This window comes from Oryzias latipes, chromosome 11, assembly GCF_002234675.1.
Source record: "Oryzias latipes chromosome 11, ASM223467v1".
Classification (NCBI taxonomy): domain Eukaryota; kingdom Metazoa; phylum Chordata; class Actinopteri; order Beloniformes; family Adrianichthyidae; genus Oryzias; species Oryzias latipes.
In genome coordinates this window covers 25,002,695-25,026,201 of record NC_019869.2, presented here as the reverse complement: position 1 = coordinate 25,026,201, position 23,507 = coordinate 25,002,695, and the positions used below count along the sequence as shown (strand labels likewise).

The 23,507-nt window shown below is 40.4% G+C and overlaps 1 protein-coding gene across 2 annotated transcripts in view; it reads right to left on the bottom strand.

The window, feature by feature from the left end:
* Nucleotides 1-4,430: 4,430 nt before the first annotated feature.
* The window catches only part of st3gal1 (ST3 beta-galactoside alpha-2,3-sialyltransferase 1), a 71,170-nt gene continuing 52,093 nt past the window's right edge, over nt 4,431-23,507 (bottom strand). Inside the window, exons 4-8 of one of the 2 annotated variants that reach the window (XM_011480963.3) lie at nt 22,615-22,808; nt 9,527-9,706; nt 8,649-8,694; nt 7,332-7,451; nt 4,431-7,172 (exon numbers count right to left, since the gene is read on the bottom strand). In XM_011480963.3, coding sequence (XP_011479265.1) covers nt 6,999-7,172; nt 7,332-7,451; nt 8,649-8,694; nt 9,527-9,706; nt 22,615-22,808 — 714 coding nt within the window. In that variant the 3' untranslated portion in view covers nt 4,431-6,998. 2 annotated transcript variants of the gene reach the window in all.

The window sequence follows — 23,507 nt, the reverse complement described above, 5'->3', positions numbered from 1 at the left end:
AGTTGAGCCATCAGTAGGATCCCATTCTGCAACCACGTCTTAAGTAGAGTGATCTATTTTTAAATCAAAGATCTCTGTTGTTCCAGATGATGTGCTTGTGCGGTGAAAAGTCATGTTTGTAAATGAGGTTCCACACTAAGAGGACCTGCTCATGAGACAGCATTAAGTTTTTCAATCGGACGACAACTGCCGCTTAAACATCTAAAACAAACAAAACATTCATTGTTAAATGAGCAGATGTTCCATTAAAACAGCAGTTAAGAAGACAAATCCAATCTGAAAAGTTTGCACTGGAGAGAGTGATTTCAATGAGTTAGACTCAAAACAACGTCCATGAAAATCCATTATAAATTCATTTCATTAGTCAAGCACTAATGTGAAAAAGAGGATGTTTCTGCAAAAAGTAGTCTGGAGGGAAAGAGAGCATTTTTGTAAAATTAACTACATCAGGGGTGTCAAACTCATCAGGGGCCAAACTCAACCCGTCTGATCTCAAGTGGGCTGGAGGACTATCATAACAGCAAAATAACCAATGGTCAGCGTGCTATCTGCAGCTTTGTTCTTGTTTTGGCTCAACCAACATAGTAGTCTGATCATTTTTCATTACACATTCATTCACAGGAGCCAATGGATCTCACATAAAATGCATTTCACTTAAAATAAAAATTGTTTTATTAAATTTTATACAGACTAAATATTTTACATCTGACACCGGAATGGACTAGAAATGTGCTTTTTTTTAACATCCTTATACTTTTTACTCTTCATGAGTGGGCCGGATTAAACCATCTGGTGGGCCGGATACGGCCCGTGGGCCACATGTTTGACACCCCTGCTCAACATGAACAGCAGTCAATCCAGTCAGATGCTGAAAACAATCATTAGTATTCAAGGGTCTTTTTTTTTTGTCATTTAACACGAGGTGAAATGAAAGTAGTGTCTCTGTTCGTGGGCTTGTTAATTACAGAGCAATTACTAAATAAATGTGAGAAATTTGATCAAATTAAACTCAAATGCATTTACAGTAAAATATACTTGTAAAAACTAACATTAAAAACATAAACATGATGTAAAATGACACAGAATCGTGTCTTGGCCCATGGGTGTCAGATGAAAAGGGGAGGGAACGGGCTACATGGGGTCCCCCTTAGTTCAGCAGTCTGGTGCCTCAGTCACATGCATCTGTACACCTGCTGTGGGTGTTTGGGTTGTCCGGGAACATGGAGGGTCATGTATTTATAGCAATAATTACACACACTTATGTAGATGATGCTGTTGTACGGTGCAACACTCTAGTCAAGGGATGGGCAAACTTTTTGACTTGTGGGCCCCAAAGGGTTCCTACATTTGTCAGAAGGGCCGGATCAGGAGCAGATCCGTGTAGTGTTTTGATAATCCACCTTATAAAATTTCATGGAGTCTGGAAAAAAATGTGCTTAAAATTTTAAATAAAATTTGGTAGATATACATAAAACAGAAAATTTAAAAACTTTTATTACAAAACAGACTTTTCACATTTCACCACCAGTTGCACCAATGGGTTGATGTCCTTCAGGTAAAAACACGAACACAGAGAAATGCTGTGTTCCTGTGTGTATTTGTAGAGCACCATCCATGGGGGGGGGACCATTGTTAGAGAAAATACACATCAAGCATAATCAATGTGATTTGGCGGGCCACATAATTCATAAATTTATTCCAGTTTAACCCTCGTACTATCCTAGGCACTTTAACATTGGGAGTGGGTCATAGACCCACTAGACAGTGCTCTGAACCTTTTTTCTTCAATGATTTGTGATCTTCACTGGTGTCCATGGATTACATGACATCTTTCCACCTTTATCCACCTTTGTCATGGTAGGGAGAACACGTCAATGTAAGGGGGGGGGTCATCTAATATAGCACAATGGTTAACTACACCCCTGGGCTGTAGTTTTCCCACCCATGCTCTAGTCGTTAACAAGTGCGAGTACTGACTTGATCCGTATGCTGCAGGCACAGGGCACCCTCATGATGGCCTAATTTCCTAATTTCTAACAGTCAGGCTGCACGCACGGGGCCCAGTGGAGCCCACACTGAATAGCACCTTGCACAGTGCAGCCCCCCCCCCCCCCCCCCATGTCTCACCTACTTCACCCTTACCAGTTGTTGAAGTGTTTGACATGACATTGACGCCCATAGCATGCCTGCAGAAAAAAATGAGCCTGAACATTTTTTTCACTCTATGGATTTAGTGGTCGACGAAAGAAGCTGTTTCTCAGGCTGGTGGTCCTGCTCTTTATGCTCTGCAGCCTCCAGCCTGTGGGGAGTAGGGGAAACGGAGTGTGTCAGCGAGGAGCAGGGTCTTTCAGGATGCAGGAGGCCCATTTCCAGCATCTGGCAGTGCGGATGAATATGGTGGTCTTCAGGCTGCCTCCTGCACCTCTAATCACCCTCCGCAGGACCTTTTTGCCCCTAAACAGCTGCTGTACCCCACAGTGATGCAGGAAGACAGGATGCTTTCCACTACATACTTACAGAAAGATTTCAGGACAGATATCCCAGCACGTCTGACACTCCTCCACAAGAAATTAGAGCCAGTGGTGTGTCTTCCTGACCTGACCAGCCAGGAAGTGTTGGTGCTACAGATGAGGTTGTCAGAAATGTGCATGTCCAGATACCTCAAGCTCAAACCCACTTCCCTTTTTTTTACTTGTCCTGTCCAACAACTGAGCAAACAGATGAAAGCTGAAGGGCTCTTTTTTGGACAGGTTTTCTTTTTACAAAAAGAGGTTGTGTATCTTCGGAGAGCCAGGATGTATATTTGTATATCAGCCCTTTTTGTTTTTTTATTATTTATAACATTTTAGAAAGTGCCCAATCTCTGGCTCTGAAATGATCCATAAGGATGTGTCCAGCTGTGGACCAAGAACCAGATCCAGACTCTGCTGTGACCCTCCTCGTTTCCAGACCAGGACCCCCCAAAACCCCATGAGGAACACCTGAAGTCAGTGGATGCTCATAAACCATCTGACAAAGTTGCTGAAGCAGAAATTCCAGAATTGTCAAAAGATCATCCAGCTACAATCTGAAATCATAAACAAGATTATTCCAACAAAAAGGGATTTTCTTTTATCAAAACATCAGATCTCTATTCTAAAAGATGAACAACAGCTTGTTTCTCTGCTGTGTTTGAGCTCTGAAAACACTTTAAGTAAAGTTGCAAACACAGTCTTGTGCTCACCTCATGCCTGGAGATGAAGGAGACACTTTGCCCGAAGGAAGAGGACCCCAACTCATGCAGAGGCTTCAGCAGACTTAAGGTTCAAGACTTGTGGGTTTCATCCCCAAACTGTATCGTCGTCTGACAAACATTTTTACTTTTCGGTTCTGAAAATAATCGACACCCATAGTAGCAACTCATCCCAGCATTCAGCCATTTGATGAGGCAGAAGTTTAAAATAAATATTGGATAGGAGTTTAACATTTTTTTTCTTTTTTTTTTTTTTTTTACCAGGGATTCATATCATAATTTGTGGTTATTGATATGATTCATAGTGAATCTTGGTTCATTTTGAATGATCTGATTCACTGACATAAAATAGATCCAGATCATCTTTATCCAAAACTTCCAGCAGTGAGACTCAGACAGAAATTCCTGCTACTGAACAGTTTTCCAGATTCTTGGATTTCTTCCAGATCATCAAGTTAAATGAAATCTGTGTCCAAACAAGTAAACTAGAATGAATGTCAAATCCATTCACATCTTAGTTTCCTAAAGTTCACCACTGTTGTTTTTCCACATCCAAAGAATCCAAAGGGAACATTCTTAGAACATTCTAGACACTGGATGGTCACATGACTTTATTCAAAGTCTGTCCACACATTGGACTGGAATGATGGACTGATCCGTGTTTGATGATGTCATCACATGTGTGTCTGCTGTGAGGAATTTGGTCCTTTATACATTATAGTAAAATAAACATATGTTGTTTTCAAATTCAAATGGTATTTTCCAATACAATAGGTATAATGTATGGGTCGGTTTAATTAGAAACCTGCCTCAGACAGATACATCTGGTTGGATTTTAGGAATAAAAATCAATTTTTCGATCAAGTCGATTAATTGTTACATCCCTAATTTTGGTCCTTCAATAATTTCATGATTTGTTTTTCAGTTGTTTCTCTGTCTTTTCTTTCAGATTATAATCACACAGTAAACTGCGTAATAATCAATAAGAAATGGAACAAAAGGTTTGGTGAAGACCATGTTAAGGTGAACCACTGTTCCTTCTTGCCCTCCAGGTGGCAGTGCAGAACATGAATTCATTGAACAGATGCTGAACTATTTCAGCCTGGTTATAAAAATGTTCTCCAAGAATCCAGATGAACCTGAGATAAAATACTTTCCTTCAGGCATGATCAGGTACAAATGAACACACCAGGCAGCACAGGATTTCCATCTGATTTTTTTAAGAGTCCATGCAATTACAAAAAAATCACCATTTTCATTGGAGAATCACAGAATGACATTGATGACTGTTATCAGGTATCAGGATCACACAAAATACCCCTCTCAGAAATATGAAAATAACAGTTTTACAGAAAAATTGAATGGAAAAATAAAGTTTTTAAAAAGTCCCAATAAAGGCACTACAATGTTTGCCACAATGTACATATAAAACATACAATGTTTCATTGGTTTCAGTGATAAGGCATCCAGCATAGGCTGTTTAAGTACTAACATATAGGTGTCAAAAGCTGCAGGTCATCTTCTTCTACTGCAGTGAATCATTCATCTTAAGGTCAGAGAAAGATCATGTTCAGGAGGAAAGTTTGCTGTAATGACAGGAACAATTGTAAACTGAAATTCTAAGGAAATCAAACAGATTTGATGGGACAGAAAAAACACCAGAGTTCTGATAAGTTAGAACAGAAAAACCCTAAAAAAGACAAAAAACAAAAACAAAAAAACAACAACATGCAAGTGTTTATGTAGATAAAAATATGACCTTCCAAATGGCAATGACCATTAGTTTGTGAGCAGTTGGAATGATCTGGGATAAATTGGTGAACCCAGACTCTGTTAAAGAGCCCAGAGTCTGCAGCACTTCAGGGGTGCTGAGAAAACACCAGGATGAAGGACAGAAAGTCTTCACACTGGGAGGAACGTCTGCAGGGGACAGTCGGGAATGACAGAAACATATCCAGGACTCTTATAAATACATTTGATCCAGTTTTTTAAGAGTAGAGGACAGCGTGACCTGGGTGTTAATGGAAAAAAAGAAAAAAGGAGCTGAATTTGGATTCATCTAGGATGTTTCCATGAAGGGTGTGAACAAAAAGAACAAAATAAAAATTGGAGGATTAGACTTTTGAAATGAAGGATTGCTGCAGATGTGGCCCATAAGAGCAGAACACCTCAAAAACAGCGTTGCATGGTGACGGCAGCATCATGCTATGGGGTGGTAACTGCACTGGCTTGGGAAAGTTTGCAGATCCCAGTCTGAGAAGGTTGCTGGAGTCTGACCTCAGTAGTGACTGCTGCACTCATCCACATTTCAACAGAAACATTCATGACATTTTCCATGAAGTTTTTCATCTCAATCATCATTCCTCAGTCTTGCAGGTTTACTTTTCTAATTATTTTTCAGGGTTTTAGTTTCAGAAAACCCACAGAAAACTAATTTTATCAGTTCAATGTTTTGGAGCAGCTTTGTTAAAAAACCTGTAAATTTAACGCGTGTGGCCGTGATCCATTTGTATTTTTGGAAACGGCAGCCTTAAAAAACTGCTGTCTTTTAAGGCAGACAGAGACAAACTGCATCTGCCTGAAGAAAATTCAAGGATATTTGTTTTTAAATGTTAGTCTGGTGCCTTCAGTGCTTTCTAAAGAAGCGCATGCTTCTTGTCAACATAATTTTCTAACAATAAAAGTGCAGCTGCAGCCTCACATTTGGAGTCTCTGATTTCAATACTATTTTCTTTTAGGTCAGGATTGCAGTTTTGGACATCCCACTGACAAAATCACTGAAAACAGATGCTACAACAGAAATGTGGTTTTTGTTTGCAGACAACGTCCCAGTCTCCTCACAACAGAAACCAAGTCCTGGTTTTCATCCTGTCTGTGTGGAGTTTGCTTGTTCTTCCTGAGCAGACGTGGGTTTTCTTCAGCTTCTTCCCACCCTTAAAAAAAATAGTGTCAAACAGGTCAGTTTGTGAGTTTAGTTAGATTTTGTTGTGAGGATTGTTCACTGTAGTTTGGCTTTTGGTCATGTTCTTTTTGCTTTTTTTCCTCCGTCAGCCACACCAGGTTTCAGTTGCCACTTATCCACAGCAGTCTAGATTTGTGTTAATGGTCCTGAGTGTATGGAAGTGTCTGGTCTTCAGGTCACCATTGTCAGGTCGTCTGCTCTGACATCTTTTTATTTTTTTTATAGGTTTTTCATGCCCAAGTTATTTTATGAAATGTTTACGTTTCTGCCACCAAGCCCGGTCTTCCGAGAATGACTGACCATCTGTCCTGGATGTATGCTGCCTCTGCTTTAACAAAGTGCAAGTAAACTCCAGCGACCCCCGTGACCCTAACAATGAAAGAGCGGGTAAAAGTTTATCTGCTTTACATTCTGCCCCATGACTTCATCCCTTTATCTGCAGGCAGACAAGCTTAAAGCCAGCACTTCTGACATGTGAATTTTCATGTTCAAATAATGTTGATGCTCTGAGTCTGACATGATCCATGCTGGTGTGTCTGTACATCTGAAGGCTGTGGCACCCCTACGATTGTGCACAGACCTCTCAGACATCCTGCCTCTGTCCTCTCATTCCGGAGAGTCGGAAAGAGACAATGAACTGAGCCAAAAGGTTTTCTGCATCGAAAAGAAAATTCCTTTTTTCTTTACCCTGCAGCTTGAATAAAAAAAAAAGAACAAACATTAAAAACGCAAATAGAAATGTGTATGAATAAAATATTCAACATATAAAATGGCAAATATTAAAAAGTCCCTATGCGGTCGGTACTATCTACCACGAAACATCTGGATCTTGTGCTTGTCTGCCAACGTTAAGGTGAGATTGTATTCATAATCTCCATCGTGGACACCGGTGTGACGGAAAGCTCCCGCCAGTTGGTTGTGCTCCCAGTAGTGATGCCAGTTTCCATGCTGATCAGCACCAAATCCAAACACACTGACCTGAAGCCAACAAGAAGGACAAAATCACTGCATCAAAGTTCCACAAACCTCTGTAATTCAGGCTTTGACTGAGTAAGCTCAGAAACTGTCCATGTTTGCTCAATCCGTCCTCTTAGATGAGGAGTTTGAGCCTTTTCATGCTTGATATTTTAAACTCACCTCATCACATATGTGGAGGGCAAACATCAAGGTCAAGAAGCCGGTGGAAGGGTAATGTCCGCGTCCCTCAAGCCAGGACTCATAGACATACTTGATGAATCTTGGGTTGATGACCACCACCTGCAACAAGCCAGACCAGAAACAGAAATGTTTGGCAACTTAGTCTAGCTTCATTCCAGCTGATGAGTTTAAAGACCAACAGTGCAGTGTGACTGTCTAAACCCCTTTCTTCAGAAAAACAAAAGACATTGTCCTTTTTTTTACTGTTATTAGTTATGTTTAGCCGCTAAAACCAATACAAGCTAACCGTAATTCTGGTTTACTTTTTGAAGAAAAGAAAACCCACCTGTGAGACTCAGATTGTTTTGCATACTAACATCTCACTGAACCTTAGCTTACTCAAGCTTTCCACTGAAGTTCAGGACAAATTCAACTTAAACTGATTGTCAGCGGATCAATGTCTCACGGATTCCCAGCCAAATTTCTCTGTCTGGACTGTCAGAATCTCCCTTTTGTCTTTAAAAAATTCTAGGTCCGGTTACAGACAACCACAAAGCTATCTCACATTTTCACACTTTGTCTGTTAAAAAAAATCAAACCAAGGAGTCCAGATACCAGTTTAAGCCTTAGTCACAAGCACCCATGTACAGGGGTTGACCCCATGGTGAGTCATAGAGAACAACGTACAAATATATATATATACACTGGTTTTTCGCAGACACTTCTGGGAAATTTAGGCCACTCAATCTGGGAATTGTAGATTCAGACAGCACTATATTCAGTATATAATGGCGAACGCACTATATAGTGCACTACGTAGGGGTTAGGGTGGGAATTCGGACATACCCTCTCAGTGTCTAACAGTAAGGTTGGCCGCAAGGACAACGCACTTATCATGTAGACAGCACTAATGGGCTCCTTGCATAGGGTTTGAGGGGGTTGAAAAAATGAAAAATCTGTACAACACGCCTGCGTCTCACCTACTTTAGCCGTACTAAGTGTTGACTAAATGTTCCCTACAACCTGTCTACTGCAGCATGCCCATAGGAAAAAATGTGCGTGCAGGACTCGCAGACACTCCGTCTCTACCCGTAAGGCAGTTGTGACTTAGGCTTTAACTATCATGAGAGAAAAGCAAAGGCATGCAATGATCAAAACTAGAATAAAAAGCTTTTGTCTGTATCTCTGAGAGATATCTTCTCTGAGTGTCTGAAGGTTTGGCTGCTGCTAAGAGCTACATAACAGGAAAAAGCAAGGATGCTCACTTTATTCTATTAGAGTATCACTAAAGACAAATGACAAAACATGTAGACTCACCTTGTTCTTGTTTGCTTTTATCCAGGACTTAACAGGCATGTATGTTCTGTAACACGAGAGATCAGACTTATGAACTTCACAGTTTTGAATTAAGGTTGGCACAGGCTATTTTTTAGGGTTTTTGCAAAAACCATATACAGATACATCCGGAGAGAAATGTTTGCAGCTGGGATGAAAATTTTCATGCGTAACATTTTACGGCCCAAGTAACTCAAACATTACAGGCTGAACTGTTCAAAGGTAAGAACAGAATGGGGAGCTGTGTAGGAATATTATTGAGTCCTGTGGTCAGACATACATAATTCACTCTCCTCCGTTCTGATCTGGCCCTTTTAGAACGACACTGACATCTCTTCCAGTAAAGCTTAAATTTAATGATGCAGGAGGATAACTGCCCATTTAGGGACAACATTTGCGCAGATACTTATCCGCCATCTAACTTGTTGCAGTAATTGTATTGGCCAAAGCATAACTTGGCAGCGGCTCAGCTTTTTTTTTCTGGGAAGTACAGCAATCAGGCTAATGACCACAAGTCACAAAAAGATGAAGCAGCTGAAGGTGAAATCCACTGAAATGCTGAAACTTGGCGATTAGCCTTGTTATGGCAACATGTCAAATAGAAAAAGTGAGGGGGTGTGACTGGAATACATATAAGGGAGGATGCAGTGAAAGCAGCACAGGCGTGTTTTAACTGCTTTTCTAATAGAGCTAAAAGGCTGAGAATCCATCTGCAGTATAGTGACCGTGAACCTGGAGTGCTCCACTTCATCTAGAGGGGTTAAATCTCGGGTAGGGCCCCTTCTTTTCACAGTATGATCCATTATTTTGCAGAAAGTTACACCTTTAAAGCAACTTTATGTGTAATTGAGCGCAATTACCCTCTAATAGTGCCAGTGGTCAGGGCACTAATGATCCACTGCAGGTCCAGAGTCTTGAAGGGAACCAGGACCAGACTGGTGGTGTTACTCAGATCTACAGCACTTTCTGGGTACATGACATGGTGCGTCGTTTTGGCTCCGACGTCCTTCTCGAAGCCTTTGGTGGGCGCCTTGTTCATCCTGCAGGGAAGACCATGAGGAGCTTTGACAGAGAAACGCGCATCTGCTTGAACACGTTTCAGACATCTGTCGAGGGACTCGAACACTTGGGTTTTAGGCTATTTCAGTGGGTACAAAGTCCATTAACGGAAACATATGTTTTTAAATTGAAATACGGTAGAAACAGCCTAAAATTAAATACACATTAATACAGATACAGAGTAACACAAGAAAGGAAGGGGGTCAATAGAATGAAAGTATGAATATGCTCATGCTCTAATTTTCTGTTACAAACATTTAAAGTGAGTTTGAATAAACCGGAAGGAAAACCAGCAAAAAGTAAACAAAACAAACAACCAAACAAATAAAAATAGGGCCTACCTATGGAATGTTAAAACATTTGCAGAGAATGCTTACTAAAATTGAAAAAAATGAAAGAGCTTATTAGGGAAAACAAAACTAACAATGCTGTGTAAAAGCCTTGATGCAGCACAAACCGTTAAGCTATCGTGGAGGAGTTTAAATAAGAAGGAGCCTTGCAGGAATAGATTTATATGAAAGTTTTGGACAACTTCCTACTTGGTAAAAAACCCAGGAGAAGGTCAAAGGATTAAAAAAAGCAGCAGCAGCATTGAGTTTCAGAAACCAAAATGTTTTCTGTATTTATTCATTTTTCAAAGTTAATCCTGGTGAAAGTGTAGTAAACAAAGGATTGCTTCCTGTTCTTTGTGGTCTAGCTGATGTTTAGAGGTAAACAAAGTACAGCATTATCCTATGAGAAGACACTGTTTACAACTTTAAAGTTTCATTTTTAGGGAATATTCAACTTTGAAACGTCACAGGTTTCTATCTGTTTTGAGAAGTTGTGGGTGGATAGGAGATCTAATTTGTGATATCCCACACTTGGACTTGAGTTCAGAAAATTATTTAAAAATTAATGAAATGAAATGACTTCCTGAGTGCTCAAAACAAAGAACAGTCTTACAACTGTGAGACCTCATGAACTGGTGAAACAGACAAGTAAAGCTGAATATCTTCAGCATAGCAAAGCATATGCGGAGCTGCCCAATAATGCTACTAAATAAGAATGGTCCAAGCACAGAGCCTTCTGGTACACCACCACCAATGCTGCTATACAGAGAAGAACCATCATTTACAAGAACAAACTAAAATCTACCAGAGAAATTTGACTTCAAGCATCTTAAAGTCCCACTCCAATCATCTTTTGGCCAATTGTAAAAGTGTTCCAGTAGTTTTTTAATTATGAAAATGCCATTTTTAGCCAAAATGGAAAAAAAAAACTGTGTCCTTTTCTAGGACATACGGCAGTTTCTGCCAAGCAGCAGGAGTCCATTAGAAATTTGACTTTGAGTTGTGGGCAGGACTGTTAGTGCTGAGCAACCCAGCCCCTTGTCCTCTCCCTATTGCAGAGAGCTCAGAGCAGGGAGCATGTGGCCCCCTCCAGTGTATTTCTACATCACAAATAGGCTCTTTCTCAAACAGCATTTTTTCATGATTCACAACAAGTTGATTAAAGACATATTTTGAAACGCAATTTTGAGTTTAATTTCTTTATACATGTCCTCTATCATCAAATAATTCCACAAGAACATGTTTAAAACACCATTTTCATCTGAGTGGGTTTTATAGCAGTTCTTGTGATACCAATGACATATTGCTGTTACGGATGGTCATGGAAGATAAACCCAGGAGCAGTAAGACTCGAACACGTCAGTCAGGTTTCCCAAAATTTACTCAATACAAATGTCCAGACAAACAACCCAGAACAGAAGATGCTCCAACACAGAACACAGAAAGGAGAGAACCTAAATAGTAAACCAGATAATTGCAGGCAGCTGTGATCAATCAGGAAGAGGCCACAGCCAACCTGCCAAAAAACACAACTAAAAAGAACACTAGAGGGCATCCATAACAGTTGCAGTCTTTGCAATAAAATGTTTCAATCAGCAATGGTCAGTGCAGCACTGAGGTCTAAAACAACAGAAACAGGCAAAAGTCCAGTGTCTGCGGTCATGAGATCTTTGTTAGACTGTTTCTGGGCTGTGAAACTCCTCAAAGATCATTTCTATTCAAATGCTCACAGAGTTGAAAAGCTACAATTTTCTAAAGAAATATTGACATCAAGATAAGATTAGATTATAAAACGTATAGTTTAGGGCTACACTTTTAAATTAGGGTTTAAGTACATCTACCTTTAAATTCAAAAGAACGTAGCTTGTTAATAACCACATATTATTCTAATTAATTTAGGAAATGTGTCTATAAGCATTTCATCTGGAATTGGAGTCATGAGATCGGCTGAGGATTTAAAGGAAATTATGGATGCTACTTCAGAGAAGCATCTTTGGCTTTTCTGGTTCAGGGATCGTTGAAGCTGAGGTTCCTGAAAAACTATCAACTTCAGTGTTGGGGAGAACTTTATCTGTAATAGAATTTACTTTATTGGTGAAGAAGGTCCTACATTCTTCACCTCTGAGATCTAAAGAAATACATGGCTCAAGAGAACAGTGACTCTAAGGCTACATCATTGAAAAGAAACTTGACTTCAGTGATGAATTATTCTTATAAATCTCTTTTAGGATGGAAAGTTTTAACTTTAACTTTCTTCACGTTTTCACCTATTTCAGATTTACTATCCTTAAGACACAAAAAGCTATTTAACACAACAGTCTATGAAGACTACCAGGTAAATATTATTATATAAAACATCAATGCCTCACAGTATGAATCACTTCACAGGGTAACACTCAAAGGAGTCCTTGTATTCTGTAACATGACTGCATGCCCTAAGAAGTGTGAACCAACGGCAGAGAGGCCTACACACCACACATTTCCAATGGATAAAAAAAACAATCCAGAAAAGCTTCTCTTAAGTGAAAGAGAACTCTAAGAGAGCATGAATCATGGAACTTCCAGTGGAAGCTCAAGGTTGCTTTAAACATTGTGTGGAATTGACTGTCTTTGCTATCAGTTCAGCTGAAGAGTCAAGCTTGGTCAGTGGACCAATGGACCGAGAAAAGCAGATAAATGACATGAGCACTGCAGGGTCCTGTCCAAATTCCCTTTTTTTTTTCTTTGAAAAGAAAAGACCCATTGAAATTAAGTCAATGGTAAATGGTGTATATTTATTTTACTACCTGCCTTGAAGGCCCAAAGTGCTTTAAAGTCACAGTCCCATTCACATACATTCACACGCTGATGGCAGCTCCACTGCCAAATGCTGACGCCAGCCTATAACCACCAAGAGCAATGAGGGGTACGGTGTCTTGCCCAAGGATTCTTCAACATATGGGCTAGCAAGGCAGCAATCGAACCTGATCTTCTGATCATATGCTCTACCTCTTCACCACGGCCAGGAGATGAAACAGCACCATCCTTTCTGCAGGAAGACCAGAATCCAAGCCCAAAGGTCTTTGGGTTCACAGCATTGACAGAGAAGCTATTACTGATAGTTTGACACTATGGTTTGTCTTTAAAGCACAGTGTAGTTTGTAGTTTTAGTTTTTTGAGACCTTTGTACCTGGGGTTCCACATAACTCAAGTCATAACAAGGAGAAAGGTGTTGGCACTTAACAGCCCCAAGCCCCCACTTCCCATTCTGTTTCTGTTTCAGTTTCTTTTATTTCAAACACAACTGAAAAATAAACACAGTAGTTTAAAATACACACATAAAGCAATACAGTGTGCTTGAAAAGGAGTGGCTTGAAAAGAAATATTGTCTGATCCCACCCCACCTTTTTTTACAACACCTGATGATCTACGTATTTTTATTTACAGATTTTATTTGATAAACATTCACATTACATTCCACATGGCAATTGTGTAGAAGTGACATTTTTTGTTTTATTAATCATTTCTGCCCTTATAAAGTTATATTAGTGACATCGTGTAGGTTTTTTTTTAGATCGTAACTCCCATCTCTGTCTCTGAAGATTTACCGTGCGTTTATTGGAAGTAAGTTATTCCTGGCTTTATATATGCTGAGTGCCGTCTTCAGTTTCATTAGATCTCCTAATTTCAATAAACCTGACTTTAAAAATAGTGTGTTTGTATGTGACCCATAATCCACTTCATGAACTATTCCAATAGCTTTTTTTTGTAAGATGTACAAACACTGTAGGTTTGTTTTATAAGTATTTCCCCAAACTTCTACACTGTACTGTAAATATGGTAGAAATATGGATGAATATATTAGTAATCATGCTTTGTGAGTGTATGGGGCATTTTTCCCAACACTTCTATGCTGTGGTTTCCAGCTTATTTTGTCGTCCATAATTACTCCAAGGAACTTGATTTCAGTCACTCTTTCCAAAACATGATTATCAACAGTAACTTTTATTTCTAAATCTGCAGGAATGTGTCGATTTCCACAAATCATGAATTTAGTTTCGTTAACACTGAGTGAGAATTGATTTTTGTCAAACCTTTTTTCTAGTTTCCCTAATTCTGTGTTTACTATTTTTACTACTTCACTCAGATTCTCCCCTGTACAGACTCTAATTGTGTTGTTGGCTTATAAAAAGTATTTGAGTGTATTTGACACTGTATGTCATTAATGTACGGTGTAATGTACAGTGTTGGACCTAATATTGGCCCTTGTGGAACTCCACAGCTTCAATTTAGCAGGGATGATTTAGAGTCATCCAGATTGGACAAACTGTTGCCTGTTTTTAATGGAGCTGTTTAACCAGTTTAATGCCAGTTCAATTCCATGTTGTTCCAGTAAAATGTTATGTTAAATAGTGTCAAAAGCCTTTTTCACCTCGATGAACACTCCTACTGTGAATTCTGTATTATCAGTGCCATTTATATTTCTTCAGTTAATTGCGTAATCGCCGTGGATGTTGATCTATTTTTTTCTAAATCCATATTGGTTGTCGATGAAGACTCTCATTCATCCAGGTGGATTCCATCATAGTGGTAGATTTAGGGGCTGTCATCTGGACTTAGTTATCGAAATTAGAAGATGTTTCACCTCTTATCCCAAGCCTTTTGGCTAAGAGGTGAAACGTCTTCTAATTTTAAAAACTAAGTCCAGATGACAGCCCCTAAATCTACCACTATGACATATTGGTCGTCGGATATTAGTTTATGTTTTTCGACAAAATTTTCCAGTCTAGTAAGGAATAGTTTTTTGAATATTTTTGAGAATTGGCAGAGTAAACACTGATCTGTAATTTGTTAGTTGGTGTTTGTCCTGATTTGTGTAATGGAATTCATCATTCATCTTCTTCCGTTTGTCCCTTTTGGGGTCACGGGGCTGCTGGAGCCTATCCCGGCCACTTATGGGCGAAGGCAAGGGACACCCTGACCAATTAACCTATGAAGCATTATGAAGAATTACTTTATCAATTTTCACTTTTTTGTGGAAATGTTCCTGTTGAAAGGATAAATTGCAAATAAAGGTTACCGGGTCGACAATGGAATCAAAAACCTTTTTAATCAGCATCATAATTATTCCGTTAAAGTCTGCAGATGTTTTGTTTTTGAAATCTTTGACGATTTAAAGAATTTCTTTTGCTTCCATGGGTTTCAAATAAATTGAGTGTGAATTTCTCTTTATGCAGTGTATGATACTTTCCTTTTCTGATATTTTTGGATTCTCAACTTAAGAGCAAACCAGCAAGTTCCTGAAAACAGATCACTAGAAGCTGGTTGCAATTTTCTATTGACTCATGTTAAAAAGTCAGACTTTACAGCAAAAATGATGTATATAACCAGTGGATTGTTTTTCAAATCAGCTGTTTTCATTGTGTAGACCACGTTTCAACAAACTCAAATGTGGCCCTCCATGTCATTTTATGTGCCCCACGAGAGCATAAAAGCTTTTAATCTCTTAAAATAAAAATTGATGTGTATTTATTCATATCTAGGGGGAATTGGACTTGAAATATTGGATTGGGCAACTATACATTAGGACTTAAACACTGTCCATATAACCTATCCTGACAGAATCAAATGTAAAAGGATTTATGCTAGAATAACAAGAAAACATATGTTTTCTATGCAACTGTAATTGTCACTTTAAAAAGTTATAATAAATAAATAATGAGTTATTTAACTTTAAGGAGCAGTTACGCTTGTTTTTCATAACAATTAGTTAGATGTATAAATGATATCTGGCCCTTTGAGGACAACCACTATGCTGATGTGGCCCTCAATGAAGATGAGTTTGACCCCCCTGGTATAGACTTTGTGCATTTAGAGGCATGTCTTTTTTATTTGCAGGTGGACTGATCAGGTTAACCCGACAGAACTTTCCATTTTCCTTTGTTCCACCCAATCAAGTTGTTGAGGTAAGCAGAGAAAACTCCGGTCAAGGTACAGAATCCAGAGGGGGACCTGAAAGATTATCTGTCCACTTGTTCATGTCTGTTTGAACACTGAGCTTTCCGTGTAGTTCATCTGTTCTCCAGCAGAGGCTTAGAACGTCTAAAACTCCAGACGTTCAGGAACCCCCAGGAGTTTATTTTAATAATGATGGATTCCTGACAGAAAAATAAAAAAATTATTCATTTTCAAAAAGACCCACGGATGAAGCAAGTGAGCACGTATTTTAGCTGGGAGAGTTTAAAGATCCATTTTAATGAAGTCATTTACAAAAGCAAACATTGTTGAAACGACCTCACATTCAACACAACAGAGCAAATATGAGCAACGATGTAATCTGACATGAGAGCGAGGCTTTCTCCTTTCAGACCAGACTCCAGAGCAGACGCCGAGAAAAAAGACTGCAGATTGTAGGATCTAATTAAAGGCTACCTGCAGTAATTATGTGTGTGCAGACGTGTGAAGATGTGTTTGTGTGCAGATTTTCATTTTTCCTTTCAACCCACACTTGATCAGGCAGTTAGCTTCCGGCCAGAAGCAGTCACACACTTGACTGAGAAAACGCTGTAATTGTAAGTAATATATTCCCACATAGGTTGTCGGCTCTGCTTTGGCTTGTTTTCATTTTAAAACTGTTCCTACAGTTGAGCAAAGGGGTGGGAGAATCATGCTGGGAAACATAATTTTTTTTGGATGCTCCAGGCAAAGGATCTGAGAAAAAAGATTCTGCAGAAGATGTGATGAGTGGTACAAAGAAATCTTCCAGCATTGGCCTCTATGGTGTGGATGGATCATGATAATCTGATGGTAGGGTCTCCAGATCAGGACCTTCGCCAAAGACCTTTTGAGCCCCATAGAGGAGCTGCAGTCCTTGTTCACAAACCAAAACATGTGACTGACATGGACTCTGTCGTGGGCCGTCAGGGCCCTCAAGCCCTTCACTGAAGGTCTACAAAAATCCTCAATCATGATGAAACAAGTGTTAATTATGTTTTGCCCATGCATACTTGAATCACTCCAAATGGTCTGTCCATTCTCTTTTATTGTGTTTATGATGGTTATGCTGCTTTTAGACAGACGTATTTTCATGTTGGTCTTCAGCTGTCCTTTGTTGCTAGGCAGGGTAAGGGCCTTCACTCTCCGTTCCGAAGGTGCTGTGATGCGAGATCAATGTCGGTCCTTCAATTCTTTCAGCCAATCAGATTTTGAGTTGGTGTCACCTTCTAGCAGGCTTAGGCAAGGTCACAGTATTCAGACCTTCTGATTAAACCAGGGGTGTCAAACTCATTTTGGTTCGGGGGCCACATTTAACCTGTCTGATCTCAAGTGGGCCGGACCAGTAACATGAAAGCTAAATAACAGCTTTGTTTGTTTCCTGCTGGCCCTGGCCTGGGTGGCGGATGTGATTGCCCGGGGGGCGGTTGTTCTCTGCCTGCTGCCGTGTGGTGATGGGGGGTTCTGGCTGCCTGCTGCTGTGGCGGGGGTCTTGGTGTGGGAATGGCTGGGCACTCTCCTTACTTCTTTTTACATTCTCTCCTCCATTTTAGAGGAACATTAACACTCACCTGAGCACAGGTGTTAGCTCACCTTTGCACTAATATTTTGCGTGATTGAATTAAATATTTCACACTAGTTGGTTTGAAGGCATAAGTATGCATGTGTGAACATTATTTGTATTGTGTACATGTTGATATGTGAACATTTTTGGAGCCAACAGGTGTGTTTATAACATTTGAGTGTGTGTGTGGACAGGCCCCGCCCCTTCTAGACTTGTATTACATCTGAACCTCACTGTAAGGATTATAACCATCCAGATACTTGTTGCTTTATGCTGCTTCATGGTTTTACCCCCCCCCCCCTTCTATAATCACCCTCCTACCCCCCCCCCCCCTCTAATATCCCTATCTCTTCTTCCCTTCTTTCCTTTTTCGTCTGGTCCAGCACAAAAGATTTTGATTAAAATGAATAAAGTTTGGCCTCGATTCCAAAAGGGGTTTATTCAGACATACCTCTGGTTTGTCAGAAAATTCATAACCCCTGTTGTTAAAGTAAAATATGTCCAACAAAAGAGGCCTTCAGCTCTCATCTGTCTGCCCAGCTGTTGGACAGGACAAGTTAAAAAAAAAGAAAAAAAAGAAAAGAAAAATCTGAGTGAGTCATGAAGCAGCCTGACAGATTTGTGTGTTTGGCACTGACCGTCCCCCGTGTGTCCACTGCGTCTGTCGAGTGAAAATTTTCGTCTCTAAAGCGAATTGAAAACTAAGTAGAAACACAACTAGACAGACTCTGCTCTCAGCACTGGCCTCAATGGAAAAGAAAAGGACTTCTTGATGGAACTGAAGACGATAATCTACATGACAGGGTGATGGACTGTTAGAGAAAAGAGAGGAGCATGGCTTTTGTCTTAAAACAATTAGATTTTTTGATGACTGAAATGATGAATAAAATAAATAATACTCCAGATTTATGTGGTTGTTTTGCATTTTGTGTGCTGGCTGTAGTTGTATAGTGAGATTTGTTTACTGTTTTGTTTATTCAGAGGCATAAAAATGCTTAAGAAGATGTTGAGTGATTCAGACGTAGCACGACTGAAGGTCCATGTGTGTAATGCACGGTTTGCCACTGTATGGACTGATATTTTGCGGCCTACAAATTCTTAACATGACTTTTTTGGTATTGTCTGTCAGCTATGGAGAAACGCCTCCATCAGAAACAACAGTTTATAAAGTTTCCAAACATCATTTCTGGAGGAGTTTCCTTCTGCAAACTGTCAGGTGAAGGAAAAATCCATGAAATTAGCACCGGTCTTCAGTGCACATTGTTATTGCAAATATGGGCTTGACAGAATTATGAAAATCATCAAACTGTCAGTCTAGATTCTTGTTCATCCAGGCTGATTTTATCAAAGCAACAGAAAGTAATTATAAAACAAATGTACGCATTTCACATGTTTGATAGCAAAATTGACTTGTTTGAGCTGAGCTCATCAAAAATGTATGTTAAGATGGTCATAGGAAAATGTGCATAAAAGATTCATTCATTTAGGAGCTACAAGGACTTCAAGTGGAATCCAAATTATTTCATCATTTTAATTTTGATCTTTTCTCTACCAGACTAATAACATTTCTCTCATTGACAGAGTACTTTTTACCTCCTGCAGCCTTCAGCTAAATAAAGGATATTTTCTTTTCACTTTGCAGTATAGGTTGTTCTTGCATTGCTAATTTCCCTTTTTTGCCCATTCCTGTGGCTTCCCACACAGCAAGGCTCAGATTGTGACGCTCGACCAAATAGGTACAAAGAAAAGGGCACATTTTGCACACGAGAGGTTTCTGCAGAAAACTTTTCTGCTAATAGCAGAATAATAACTCCTGCTGTCATGGCGGAGAGGATTCATGCAGACAGGGAGGCTGCAGAAGTCACGCAACAATGCAAAGAGACATTTCCTCATGATAATTGTCTGAAACGCTTCTCTACTGCTGTGAACCTTTCACACAGATTCTGTTGATGCTCATGCAAGTCTCCATAACTATCACCTGCTGTTTGCATCAACATGAGAATTTTAAAGTTTGGTCAATGTGGCTTTGCTTAAAAACCTCCACATCTGTCCTGTTTGCGGATTCTTCTGAGTGTCAGAGTGGCTTTTTGTCAGGTTGGAGTCAGTAGTTTGAAGAGCACGCCGCCTGTTTGTGCATTTACTGATTGATTGATCATGCTGATGGGAAGTTAAAAAAATGTGAAAAATTTTCTATACACGGAAATCTCTTTAGCCTCTCAGCATCATGTTTATAGTTAGATCCCAATGTTTGTGAGTGGTTCTTTTCAGATCTTTACTGTGTCAATAAATGACAGTACAAATAACGTGAGTTTCTGTTTTCAATGTTTCTCTCTTTAACTTCAAATTTAATACTTACTTTGACTAAGTGATGTGTCTCATTTGCAGCTGAAGGTGGGGTTGAATGATGAGGTCAAATACGACATTTTACATCTCATAATAGTAACTATTGTGATAGAGAGGCATTGGGGCCAGGGCGGTTTTAGTTCTGCTTTTATTTTGGTTTGCTTTTGTCACTTCCTGTTACTCACATTTCATCTTGTTTCAGTTGTCATGACGTTTCCTTCCAGTGTAAATTGTCTCACAGTGTGTTCACCTGCCCTCCCTGATGTGAGCACCTGTGTGTAATTGTGTAACCATTCCTCATGTTTATAGTCTGCGCCTCCCCTGCACTTGTTGCCAGATTGTTTTGTGTGTTTCACAGAGCTACGAGCTTCATTATTTACTGAGGAAGTTTGTCTATTAAATCAGAACTTTTATTTGGATTTTCCTGCATCCTGGATTTGTGTCCACACAGCATCCTGACAATGATAGACTTTAAATGATACTTTTACATTAAAGTTTATTTCTTACTTGTTCAGTTTCCAGATTTAAAGAAAAAGGACTGTTGTGGTGGGAAGTTTGCTACTTATCTGGAGCCATCTGTGTGCAGCGTTAGATCCCCTGCATAAAAACAGTCTGAAGGTTTGGTGTTCCTTCACGGCTTCATTTTGATCAAACACACAGCTTCAGGAAGCAGCTGATGCAGCAACTCTGCAGTGAGTATAGCCTAGAGAATTTAAGGGGAGCCCCTAACCATCCTGCGGGTAACGGGCAACGAGCAATTTAGCAGAACATTGCACAATCCCCTTCAAACCTTACTGGTGACGTGCAAAAGAGCTGACTGGGGAGGTTCTGCTATAAGACCACGCCGACTCAAACGATTGGTGAGTCCCTGTTTGGTCATCAGCCTTGGTTCCCTATTGGTTTTTGTTGGGACAGGTTACAGAACCTGTCAGAGGAACCATTCCTAAGTGGAAAAAGCTCGGCAGCGAATGACGTTTGCTGTGGCTAAAGACCAATAGACCTCAGCAGCAGAGCGGAAAGTCCAAGCGCTGTCAAAGATGAAGATGCTTTTGGAGGTATTTGTGGCAGACTGTTTTGCTGTGTTTTTGTCCCCACGTCATACATCTGTTGAGCTTGAAGCCTCTGTAGATGAGGACTTTGAAGAGAGTTGAACACTTGTTAGACAGGTTGGATCTAAACTTGGCCTGGCAGCTGGCTTTGACGCCCTAGGCTGGTCCATCTGGGGTAAGGAGGGCTTCTTCAGGCCCTACCTGTGCAGGTAGTGAGTGGAAGTCAGAGGACCAGTTGCTGGTCATCACTCTAAAAATCTATCTTCTGCCATGTGCTGTTGGAAGGTTAAATCTTAAAGATTCTCATGTCCCCTCCATTCCAACTTGGTCCAAATAGATTGGGTTAATCACCAGAGAGGGCTGCTATGGCAGGAAGTCTGCCTCTTTATCACAGATTGGAACCACCTGTGTGCGGCGTTTGATTCCCAACAGGGGGAGAGTAAAGAAAGTGTTTCCTTTCTGTAAGATGTTACGATCAGCGCCACTCATCTGTGGGCGGTGTTGCAGAGTGCATGGCGTGTTTGGAGGCATCTGCCGAGGCTCTGCATCTTGCCTCTGCATGGGCGGGGTGGGTGGTTTGCTTTTTTCCCAGGTTGCCACTAGCTTTAAAGCTTAAATCACACTGTAGGTCACGTCTAATGTCCCGCTCCCATCATCTTTGGATCTATTGTAAAAGTGCTCCCAGTGGTCTTTTTTTAAGATTATGAATGTTTTGGTCAGAGCCAAAAAACCTGTGTCCTTTTCAAGGACTTTTAAGGACAGTTAATCAGAAATTCACCTCTGAGTTGTGGATGAGACTGTTAGCGTGGAGTAAGCCTCTTCACTTCCCATCAACCATCACCTATCTGTTGACATGCTCTCTCGCTACAGCCCCTCACAACCCCAATCTAACATTAGCGGTGCAAAAAATATGGCTGCGACCTCAACATTGGAGCTATCCAGCCTTACGGTTTTGAATCCAGCTCAGATGAGGGAAAAGACGTTCATGGATCTATTTGTCTGGCAGTGGATGCATCAGATTGGAGCGGAGCTGTAGTAACCTGTACGTTACATCTACAAGCTTTTTCCAATGGTATTATTTAATCTGCTTCTGATTCACCACAATTTGAAAAAAGAAATACTCAGAAATACAGTTTTAATCTTAATTTTCTTTATAAATGTTCTCTTTCATCCAGAAAAAGCTACAAGAACATGTCAAAAACACTATTTTCTTCGGAGTATTTATTGTGCTGCTCATTCTCCTGTCCTCCTGCAGCTGCATAAACTGTACGTTATCTGTAGGTTGGGTTCAGCTTCTGGGGCTTACCGATGCATGCTTGAGCTGCTGTTGCACCGGTTGCTGTCCATTGATTGAGTTTATTTGCATGATAGTTGCATTAGACCTTTAACCGGAGTTGGACATCCACCCAAGTTGGAGGACGTCAGTGTGTGACTTGAGCGTTGTCGACTCATGGTGCTGCAGTCAAAGAATCTTTACTACACTGTAAATTTGTGTGGTTCTAAAGTTTGGAAAAAAATCATTTACACCCCATAAAAATACAATTTGAATCTGAGTTTTCCTTCATGAGATGAAAGGTTGAACGTCAAACAGCAGATTCATGCTTATCTATGAAACAGATTAAACTGACCGTATGACCAGATCACTGGTGTCTATGAGCGCTCCATAATTGGACCCTTTCAGGTTCCCGGAGTTCCCCACTACGGAGCACGTCCTGCAGCGCTGTGGGCCAGCGTCCATGAAAACCCCCTCCTCTGGGATGATTCGGAACAGCTCCTCCACCACCTGGGTGTAGTTTGCTGGGTTCTCTTCCCTCTGCAGCCACTGGTAAAAGAAAAGACAGCCATAGGTGAAGGGTCACTCACTTTTAAATAAATGAACCTGGCAGAGGGGGCTGAAGATACCAAGGGTACATCTGAGGGACCATCAGCTCTGGCCCCCTTCCTAGTAGGCTTACGTTCCATAAACGACCCCCCACCACCACATACACACAGAATGTTTAATGATCTGAGGCTGCATCTCCACAGGTTCTTAGCGGGCTTTTAAAAATCTAAAGTGGGAGTGAAAGTTTTGTGGTGAAAAGAGCAGACAGCACAAACCCTCTGCTCCAGGAACAAATGACCTCAGCGACAACTTGATGGAGGAGAAAGTCCAGTTTATCCGCAGAAAAGATCAAAGCATTTACCCCCCCCCCCCCCCTGCAGCTTGAGGGACACCTCCCAACAAAAAGTCACAGAAGCTAAACTCAGAGTCGTTTGGGTGTTCTTGTCACAAATGAGGGTGAGGTGAACATCCGAGTGGTGATTACGAACAGTGCACCTTTAGCACGGGGGGCACTACACTCTGGTTTTATTGAATGAACTACATCTGCTTAGAAATATATGAATGATATTAAACAAAAGAACTCTGAATTTGAAGAATAAAAGCGTCATTGTGACACAAACTCAGTTTTGCAGCGATCATCCAGCGAGCCAGACGTTGGGTGTTGGAGTCACGATGAACAGAAATGAGGAAGAAAATCAA